The sequence below is a fragment of the Monopterus albus genome, unplaced genomic scaffold (assembly GCF_001952655.1).
Source record: "Monopterus albus unplaced genomic scaffold, M_albus_1.0 scaffold531.1, whole genome shotgun sequence".
Taxonomy (NCBI): Eukaryota; Metazoa; Chordata; class Actinopteri; order Synbranchiformes; family Synbranchidae; genus Monopterus; species Monopterus albus.
Genome location: NW_018128411.1, coordinates 147,390 through 157,949, shown reverse-complemented (window position 1 = coordinate 157,949; position 10,560 = coordinate 147,390). Strand labels below are relative to the sequence as shown.

Below are 10,560 nucleotides of genomic sequence, written 5' to 3'. Positions count from 1 at the left end.
TCACTTCAACCATTGTACATATTACAGAAGAGAGCGATAAGAGTTGTGCACAAGATGGGGTATAGGGATCACACAAATGCAGTTTTCATACAGTCCAAATTGTTGAAGTTCTTTGATTTGGTGGAATATAAGACTGCTGTGTTTATGTATAAGGCCAGGAACAATTTATTACCTGGTGGAATCCAACAGTTATTTGGTGAAAGGGAAGGGGGATATAACTTAAGGGGACATTTAAATTTAAAAGTTCATGCTATACGAACAACCAAAAAAAGATTTTGTATTTCTATAAGTGGGGTCAAACTATGGAATAACTTAACTGTGGACATGAAAAATAGTACCAGAATTAAGGAGTTTAAATATAAATATAAATGTATGTGTTATACAAGATATATGCACGAATAAGTAACAATCTGCTTTATCTATGTAGTGATATTGCTTGCAGCCAATGTTGCATAAATTTTGTATAATATGATGTCATGGGGTAGGACTGGATAAGTTTGACTTCTTCCTACTCCATTCAAACATGTATTAGGTGTAAGATTTTGAATTAGCATTGGTTGGATATGTGTAATCATGTGTGTGTTATTGTCATTTGTTCATTGTTCTGTTCTGTTCTGCATGTTTGAAAGAATAAATCAATCAATCAAATAGGGGTGGAATGGCAGAGCCCCTAATTCAAAGGCTTTATGCAGCACTCCTGAAGAAATTCAAAGGTGAGGATAAAATCTAACCCAGGGTCAATTATGCTGAATAAACTTACTGCACACAGACATGCTATAACCATAATTAGGACATCTCCTTTTGTGGAGTCAGGTCTATCTCAGATTTTCAGACCAGAGAGCTTAACATGGAGTGAGTGTGGGGTACCTACCTCTTCCTTCTTCTTGCGTTTAGCCTCCTCTTTAGCTGGGTCAGGGATGGGGATGTCCAGTGGAGACTTCAAAGATGCCAGGTCATCACAACTAAAAGATGTCTGACAGCAAACACAAGTCAGGAATGTCCTCTTATGTCTGACAGACATTCTTCAGTATATAAGCCACCACTTGATCAGATTTATATTGACAGGATCAGTCTTAAGCTGTTTTTCCACTGTCAGAAGCTAACAAGCAGTACACCCGGGGCTTAAAGGATAAGCTCGGCCATTTTCTGTATTAAGTTTTTAAACAGTCCCTAAGAGAAGACTAAAACCAACAGTGATTTTGCCTCTACTCACAATTACTGTCCGTCAGTATGTCAGTCCTGAATTATCTTATTCGTCTTTGCCATAGACAACCATTGTTCAAAAATGATTTAAAAACATTTCAGGGAAACACACCACTGCATTGGATGACATGTTTACTTATTATGTGATATATTTTTTAAAATGTAGCCCCAAAGGATCCAAACAGCCATAACCTTTTACAGCATCTCAAGTATGCAAGAGTCAAGGGCCCACACACAACATCCCAGGATATTCCTAACAATTATTAGGGTCTCGTGTTTCCAGTGACAGAGACTGAATGGGTAGTTTATCAAACAGCTGTTGAACAAGCAGAACATAGACTTGCAGAAATGTGATGCCTTCACCGCTCTGCCCATGGTCCACTCACTGAAGTCCCTGTTTTATCTCTAAACCAGTGAGTGAAGTTCTCCTTTTACCTCTAAACCAGTGAGTGTGTTCACTCACTGTACTAGGCATGCTAATAGCTGAGGTGCTGACATTTAACCAATCATGGGCAACAGCTCTGCGAGCACCCTACCCCCTTGTGTTCCTGGAACTCAATTTCAGTACTAGTTCCTGAGGGGCACCGACATTCAGCTCCAGGAATGTGCTTTAAACGCAGGCAGAAGGCCCTGAAAGCAAACGCACAACCTGTGACAAGCATTAAACGGCTCAAAATGTTTCCATAGGGTCCTAAGATGGAAAAACACTATTAATGTGGCCAAAGGCCCCCAGTTAACACCCAAAATGCCTTCAAGTCACAGGACCCCAGTTTGCCTCATACAGACCCAGACTAATACCTTCAGTAGCATGTGCAGCTCTTCAATCTTCTGAGGGAAAAATTTGGAAATCAACTCTTCTGCCTGTTGTAAAGAGTAAAGTATGCATTAGAAAACAATTCTACAGACATGCACTGCATTCACAAAAAAAATATTTGCTGTGCAATTCCAAGATAATAGACAATTGTGAAGGAACTGGAGCTAATTCAGTGTCCTTTATGTTCCAAAACATAAACACATATAAGCTAAGATACAGGGCCAATGTTGTAGCCTACAGTGCAACTCGGTGTATCAAAAGCAACGTTATACATAATGTTCACTTTAAAAGTTAGGGTGCAGCATCAATGTTCCAGTGAGCAGCATCTGCGTGTGGCTGTCAGTCTACACTCCTACATGCACATCCTGCCAATCACATGCTTTGGGCCTGATGACTAGCACCTATTTTAGCCCCTGAAATTACAAATTCAATCATATATGGCAGGCCAGCACTCTTTAAGGGGAGTGTTGCCAGTCTCTCTGCATAAAACCTTATAATTCTCACCCTGAATGCAGAGAATACTGTGATTTGCAGGAATTTAGCACTTCTTACACCACAAACATGTTATGAGTAGTTTCTCTCTCTCTCTCTTCACCAAACTCTGAACAGTATTTGTCCACTTTTGTGGCTGTGACTCCATTGTGTTTCTAGGTTGGCCAAGCCACATTTCCATGTTTGAAACAAAAACAAAACACAAAGCATGGACAACCCTCACATTTTACCAGGTCTGTGCAAGTTTGTTTCATTAACAGAGTAATTTAGTGGTAAACTACTTTTAAGAGACCAGGAGTTGAGAAATAATATGCCACTTCCAGGCCTGTGTAGAAAAAAAATGGGTGAATGTTAACTCTCTGTACGTTAGACTCTCATATGTACTTATTATGAATGCAGTACACTTCCGTAAAGTTCAGATTAAGTTCATGAAATTGCTGGGAAATACGTTTAACTCTTGGGTAAATTACCTCTTTGGTGAACTTCTGGCAGAAGTCATCCACCTGCAAAGAAGAGATTATATGTTTGAGATCTGATGCATTACCTACAGTCGTCAAACAACGCAGATTAGAAAACGCGTCTCATCCTAACAGGCCGCGCAGGAGCGCGTACCTGCCCGGCGGCGTCGGGTCGCGGACCCCTGCTCTATGTCTGCCTATCAATCACACACGGAGACACCAGCAGTGGGTTCGAGTCTGAAGGGAATATGGGTAGAATAACGTTTGTATTTAACATATCTGAATCGCACTAGCAGACTCGGGCCTCACCTGTTTCTTTGACTCCGTGTGAATATCCAGAGAAGCCATGTCGTCACGGGGGGTAAAAGTTATGTGGAAAAGCGCTCGCGCCTCAGCAATGCTCTAAGAATGTATAATAAAGTCTTTTTGTGTAATTCAAAGCTGGGCACGACACGAAACAATGCTCACGGTTACGCAGCATAAAAAGCGAAAATGAAAGTAAAGCATGTTCAGACAGCGCCGTACTTTCCCACTTCAATATCGACAAACACTGTTGCATTGTGGGACCTGTAGTTTTGTTTATTCTGGATCGCCTCAAACAAATTTGCAGATTTCCAAGTGGTATGCCCCTATTTTCCAGCGACTTATGCCCTTTCCTAGTGGTGCTGCTTACTCCTGTGACTCAACAGCCAAGGAGCTGAGATAAGACTGTTGATGTTGGTGAAAAATTGCAATATGCTGTTTTGCCATAACTAGTTACAACTTACCCCAGCATGTCACATTCTTGCAGAGGTTTGAATTGGTGCCATTTGCAGTAAACATGAAGAATGTGACAGGGGGTAGGCCTAGTTTGTATATAGCTTGGATAACTCTAGCTCAATAATACAGTGAGTTCATGCTGAAGCAAAAAGTGTTACAACCACAGATTGTATGGTTACAACCATACCCAGTCCCCCCCATTTTGTAAGGTTTCTCTGGAAAGTAATGCAGTAGCCTACTGTTCCAACTGTTTCGGTAAGCGTGACTGTGTCCACTAGATGCTGCTGCTGTGATAAGAGCAGTAGCCTAAATCAAATTGGCCTGTGACAAAATTGCCACAGGAGACAGATAATGATTAACAGCAGCAGAGTAAACAGCTATGTTACATGCCACTTATTTTGCATTTTCTAATCTTAATGTGTTGAATTAATGTGCCTTCTGCCTTGACCACTTGGGTTGAGTGGATAGAGGAGAGAGAAAAGAGAAAAGAAAAGCAACAAGACAAACACTGCACAGGTTGATGTGGCCGGCGACTGCTCATCAGAAACATAGAGATCCAGAGCCAGGGCTACCTGCAGAAAGGAAAGGACATTTATAACCTTGTGTCATCATTCAACTGCTGACTGTCTAAGTGGTGTCTAGAAAACAAAGTGGGCTTCATAGACAGTTGGAAAACATTCTGGGGAAAACCTGGTCTGATTAGCAGAGACAGCATCCATCCCACTTTGGATGGTGTAGCTCTCATATCTAGAAATGTGTCAGATAAGGGTTTGAGCAGTGGACACAAATGCACAACACAGGAGTCAGAACAGTAAGTTTAAAGGTTTTAATATAAGAACACTGAGATGGACACAAGTGAATCAGATCAGACAGATTGGTATATAGATCATCTAGCAGAGGAGGTTCAAACCTACATCACCTGATTTTCCCAGGCAGTCTCGGATCCAGGTACTGAGCAGGCCCAGCCCTGCTTAGTTTCTGAGAACAGACACACCCTGGGCAGTGTGGCCGGAGGCAACAGAGTAGGAGCAGGGCCCAGGAGATGACCACAATGGAGTGACAGGGAAGATGGTGTATGTGGCAGACAACAGCGGACCACCTGACAGTATCCTTGGAGCAGTACCAGCAGTTTCAGGTGATGGTGGGAGGAGAGTAGAAGTAGCAGAGAGACACCTAGGGGACTAGAGGAAGATGTGGTGAGAGCAGTCCAGGGGGAAAAAAGACTACACAGGAGTTAAACCAAGGGAGGCCAGCATGCAACACAGACTGCTGAAAAAAACTTAGAAAAAATCAACTGGACTAGATTTCTAGGTCGAAGACGTTTCACCTCACATCCAAGAAGCTTCATGAGAGGTGAAACGTCTTTGACCTAGAAATCTAGTCCAGTTGATTTTTTCTAATTTTTTTTCAACTTACCTGGATGACTGAGAATCTGCACAGACATGCAACACAGACCAAATAAATAAAAATCACTCCAGTACTTGGAGGAAGAAAACCAGCTAACTTGTGCTTTATTAACTTGTATATATATTTTGTATTTATTTTGTCTTTATGTTGTGCACATCAGGGCCCATTCGGCTGAAGTCAAATTCCTTGTATTTTGGTACTTTGCAATAAAGTTTATGCTTATGTTTCATTTAGAGATTCATGGATTAGAACTGTTCATATGGCAGAGAAACCTAAAACTTTGCAGTTGGATGGTTGCTTTGCAAAAAGGCTGAGACTTCATGGTATGTTAATTATTTTAATTTTATTTATTGTTTAATATTGATTCAAATCACATTTAATTCAACTCTAGACAGTGAGAATACAAAACCACATTTAATAAACTGAATTTTGTCCCTGTAAGATATATCTCATACAACAGAAACTTCTGCCTGTAAATAAAAACCAAATGCTTCCCTTTCAGCTACACCAACAGGTCAGTATTCCCACTCTCAATGCTGATGGATGGTGGCTGCACTTCATTTTTAACAGTAGGTCTCACTAGTGAACGCTGAGTCAAACGAGGCTTCCAGTAACTAACCTTTTGGTGATAGCGTGGACCGCAAAGCCTCATTGCTTCAGGACAGCCTCATTTGGCCATTATTAAGGATCACAGTCAGAAACTACTGTATGTCAGCAACAGGCAGGCTCAGGAACACAACAGGAAAGGCCTTAGAGAAGGGAGAAAAAGGCAGGCAGGTAACTGGCATGGTAGCGGCAAGGTAATATACAAAGCCGGTAACAGATGATGGCTCAAAAACAAGTCCACCCAAAACTCCCAGTACCCCATAAAGACTCTGTCTGCCCCCGACCACCTAAATTATATAAACCACAAATCAGCTCGAGGAGTTATTCATAAGAACCTAATTAAAATAAAGACTACTTTTCTTATAGAACCAAATAACAGGACAATCAAATATTAGCTGTCTCTCATCTAAATCTCTGTTAGTGAATGATTGGATAAGTGAACATCACATTGATTTATTGTGTCTTACTGAAACCTGGTTACACCAGGAAGAATATGTCCATCTAAATGAATCCACTCCACCTAGTCACAGTAACTGTCACATCCCTCGAAGCACAGGCCGAGGTGGAGGTGTGGCAGCGAGCTTCGACTCAAGCCTATTAATCAACCCTAGACCTAAACATAGTTATAACTCATTTGAAAGCCTCATCCTGAGTCTCTCACAGCCAAACTGGAAAACTCAAAAACCAGTTCTATGTGTTATTGTATAACATCCACCTGCTCCTCATTCAGAGTTTTTAACTGGATTCTCAAACTTTGTCTGATTTAGTGCTTAGTACAGATAAAATAATCCCAGTGGGTGACTTTAATGTCCATTTAAAGGCAACAGGGCTTTTCTCAGCCAACACATTTACATACATATAGACAAAGTGAAAACAGCGCTCTTTGATCAGGAGCTGTGTGGACAGGGTGAACTCTGACCCAGGTAGCTTAAGGCTTAAAACAAACATAACATCAAAGCCACACTTGATCAACACAGTCTTGCTTATGTGTTACTGTGTGTTAACCCATCATGTCTGATCACATTAGGAGATGAACAAACACTTGCCACTGATTTAATCACTTGTCTGATAAAGATGTCATATTTACCTGCTAGTAAATCATCCTGTTTTATCTGTTTTATACTGCTTCCCCTTAACAGTTTTTGGGTGAATGATAGTTTCCTTTTAAACACTGCTGCATAAATCTTTTTATACCTGTGTGTTTTACCTAGTACCATGCAGTAAAACACAATAATAGATCATTCATCAGGCATGAGGTATTATTCCAGGTTGGATCCAAAGTACAAAGACAGTACCTGTTTACAGTGTGAACACCATTAGTTACTGATTCTGTGATTTGATTGGGGGATGGTTTAAAACTCTGCAGTGTGTTCATTTTGCAGAGGCTGTTAAGAAATACTGAGGACAAAGGTTATGCATTTGAAGAAAAGTGGCATGGGAAGAGAGAGAGAAAAAAACCTAGGGTTTTGTAAACATTTTTTAAAATGAGCACATTTTATAGTGTTCATGTGTTACAACATGTTATCACAACCCTCTACTGTTACACAGGGACCTTATTAACTGAAAACACAACAGGGAAATAGTATACAGGCTGGGTGAAAAGTAACTAGACATAAAAAATTGGCTATAGAACCTGTAGTATCACTGGTGTCATGATGAAAACAGTCTCTAAATAGACAATAGTAAATAGGATTTCATGTGATATTAAAGAGACAACACAGCATTTGTGGAAAAAAAAAATAATCTCATTCCAGATGAGAAGGCTGATATCAGCTTGTCTTCGTCCAACAGATAAACAATATGGCAAAAAGTATGTGGACACCTCAGTCCACACACTTTTGCATACTTTTGGCGTTTTTAATTACATTTTCTTCATTTCACGTGAAATTCTATTTAGAGACTGTGGATTGTGTTTGAGATATGTTGTACCCGGTACTTTTTATCATACTGACTCTGAGAGATGAGACAGTCCAAGTAACTACAAAACAGTGCTGATTTATTCCATGAACACAGGTAAAAATTAACATTACACGCTCAGGTATCTTGCACCTCCAAACTGCACGCAGGCAGATGTAAGATGAAAGACCCTGAACCCGCCAGGCCTATACATTATATCCCCTCGGTTAGGCTAGCCCCATACTACACAGAAACGTCAACCGAGACATCTCTGTTGCCAGCTTTGCAGCTGGCCATAGCAGTAGTCAAAACATGAAGTAAATCAATGTGTGTGTGTGTCTGTTGATTAAGTGGTGTGTAGCTAAAAACATTCTCACACGACCTCTAGTGACATTAAACATAAGAAAATATTATGGCTGAGGCTACAGTTCTACACGTCATAATAAGAATATTAACCATCCTGTCTGCTGACAGTCATCAACTTTTCTCTCTAGTTATCCTTGACCAGATGGACCCTGTAGAAACTCATAAGCATGACTAAGCATTTCACAGTCTAACTAGACATCCTATCTCCACTAAACATTTCTAATACATAAAGTATCTATCCAATATCTATCTGCTAAAAATACCAAACAGATATAAACAACTTACAATAGGCTACACACGACTTACTTAAAACATGACTACTGATACTACACCGGATGGCCTGGCTAATAACGTTACAAATAATAAGTTAGAAAGAAGAAGTAAACGTGGGTTAAACAAAATGAACACGTTTGCTGGCTCTTCTCCTCATGCTTATTTTCTGGGGACACTACCCGTGAACATCTGCCGAGATCTGTTTCCGGGGTTGCGTCGCCCATAGTCAGCCAATAAACACTAGATGCCGCACTATCCGCTTCTGTCTGTTACGGCGATACGTCACCGCGGCCGCCATGTTCCTAGGGGCGACGTTGCGCCTCCTAATGCTCGTATGAGGGCAGGGGATCTATCCACACCTCGCTGAATACAGCCAATATTCCAGCTGTTTAGTTGTTCAGAGATGCAGTTATGATATAGGATGGTTGGCTAAATTAAAAATGCAGATTTTCATATTAAAACACTTCATCGTGTGTAAAGTGTAACAAAATATTCATATAATATAGAATGTACACTTCGCATTTATTAAAAAGTAACAATTCCGCCACCCCTCTGCATTGTACAGTGGTTGCCATAATACACAGTTACAATAAATTACAGTTAGTTAATTACAAATTACAGTTAAAAGATTGAATGCATATTTTTGTAGGCTACGTGGTTCTCTTTTTAGTCAAATGTTCATATTTTACTCTATATTTTCCTTCACTTTGTCGATGTACTATAATTACACACAGTATTTGTGGGATGGTTGTGCAGATTTCCAGTTTAACAGTTTTATATTCTGATAAACCAGTTTTACATTTCTGTGCAACTGCATCAAGAAAGGACTCTGGGTGCATATAAAAAGAGCTTACCAGTAGAACTAACTGGGCACAGCTGGTCTGGAAATATAATCTCAGGCTGTGGCTCAGGAGGTAGAGCGGGTTGTTTCATTAGCGGTTTGATTCCCGGCTTGTCCAGTCAACATGTCAAAGTGTCCTTGAGCAAGACACTGAACGCCCAGTTGCTCCCGATGTGTGAACTTGGGAGTGCAAATGGTTGAATGGCTGAATAGTGTGAAAGTGCTTTGAGTGTGCTGTAAAGTGTAGAAAACCACTATCAGAATCAGTTTATTGGCCAGGTGTGTTGAACACACGAGGAATTTGACTGAGGTACATCGGCTCTCACTGTGCAAACAGTAGACCAGCATAAGGCTATAACATATATGTAATATAACAATATATAAATAGACCGTAAACAATGCAGACGACAAGGGAATGTTCATTGAAATGAGATAATTAGGGATATAGTACTTAAAACAGAGTACTAGAGACCTGTACGAGTCTGTATAATCTGTACAATGTATATTTACAGGTATTGCACTGAGGGTTATTGTCCAGTCATACTGTAGTGGGTTAAGTGTTCATCAGAGTGACAACCTGGGGGAAGAAACTGTCCCTGTGCCTTATTTTAGTGCACAGGGACCTTGTAACGCCGTCCAGAGGGGAGGAGTTCAAACGGATTGTATCCGGGGTGTGAGGGGTCAGCAGTAATCCTCTCCGCCCTCCTTTTGACCTGTGAGGTGTACAGGTCCTCCATGGAGGGCAGGCTCACACCAATGATCTTTTCTGCAGTCCTCACTGTCCGCTCAAGTCTGTACTTGTCCTGTTTATCAGTTTTAATTCCAGAAGGAACAGCGTCATGGCAACCACACGGAAGGAGACATGAAATGGTGGAAAACGGGACCGGACTGGTCTGGTCAGGAGCAGGCAGGTCAGAGGTCCACAAACAGACATTTAGGAGCTGTGTGAGGAAAATGATATAATGATGACGTGTTATAATGATACAATGCGTATGCTACATTTTGTTTTATTTCATTTGTTTGTTTTAACATTAGGCAAACTTTAGGAGTTTGACAGAGGGGTAGTTCGAGATGCAATCGTTGGTGTAGAGTGAAAACAGCAGAGGGGAGAGCAAACATCCCTGGGGGGCGCCTGTGCTTATTGTCCAGGTGCTGGACGTGGTTTTCCCAAGCCTCACCTGCTGCTTCCTGTCTGTCAGAAAGCTAGGTCTTATTTGTGCAGCTAATGTGGCTGGAATTAAGGAATATAACCTAAGACGGCACTACGAGACAAAACATCAGGACAAGCTGAAAAACGTGAATGCAGAGCAGGAGCTACAGAAGGTAGAGGAGTTGAAGAGGAATCTAACATCACAGCAAACATCACAGCAGACGTTTTCACCAAAGCGAAATCGCACAGTGAAGCTGCTGTGAAAGCAAGTTTTATTGCGGGAGAGGAGAAAATG

General features: G+C 41.0%; 1 protein-coding gene and 1 long non-coding RNA gene across 2 annotated transcripts in view; both read right to left on the bottom strand.

Annotated features, from left to right (window-relative positions):
* psme1 (proteasome activator subunit 1) overlaps positions 1-3,538 on the bottom strand; it is a 19,444-nt gene extending 15,906 nt beyond the window's left edge. Inside the window, exons 1-4 of the mRNA XM_020588352.1 lie at positions 3,277-3,538; positions 2,980-3,012; positions 2,002-2,064; positions 872-973 (exon numbers count right to left, since the gene is read on the bottom strand). Of these exons, the coding sequence (XP_020444008.1) occupies positions 872-973; positions 2,002-2,064; positions 2,980-3,012; positions 3,277-3,315 (237 nt within the window). The 5' untranslated portion in view covers positions 3,316-3,538. The remainder of the gene's footprint in view (positions 1-871; positions 974-2,001; positions 2,065-2,979; positions 3,013-3,276) is intronic.
* A 1,040-nt stretch (positions 3,539-4,578) lies between these two features.
* Positions 4,579-8,472, bottom strand: LOC109953013 (uncharacterized). Its single transcript, XR_002273840.1, has 3 exons — positions 8,308-8,472; positions 5,753-5,882; positions 4,579-4,907 (listed from the first exon to the last, which is right to left on the bottom strand). It is a non-coding gene; the product is annotated as an uncharacterized LOC109953013 (long non-coding RNA).
* Between the last annotated feature and the right edge of the window lie 2,088 nt (positions 8,473-10,560).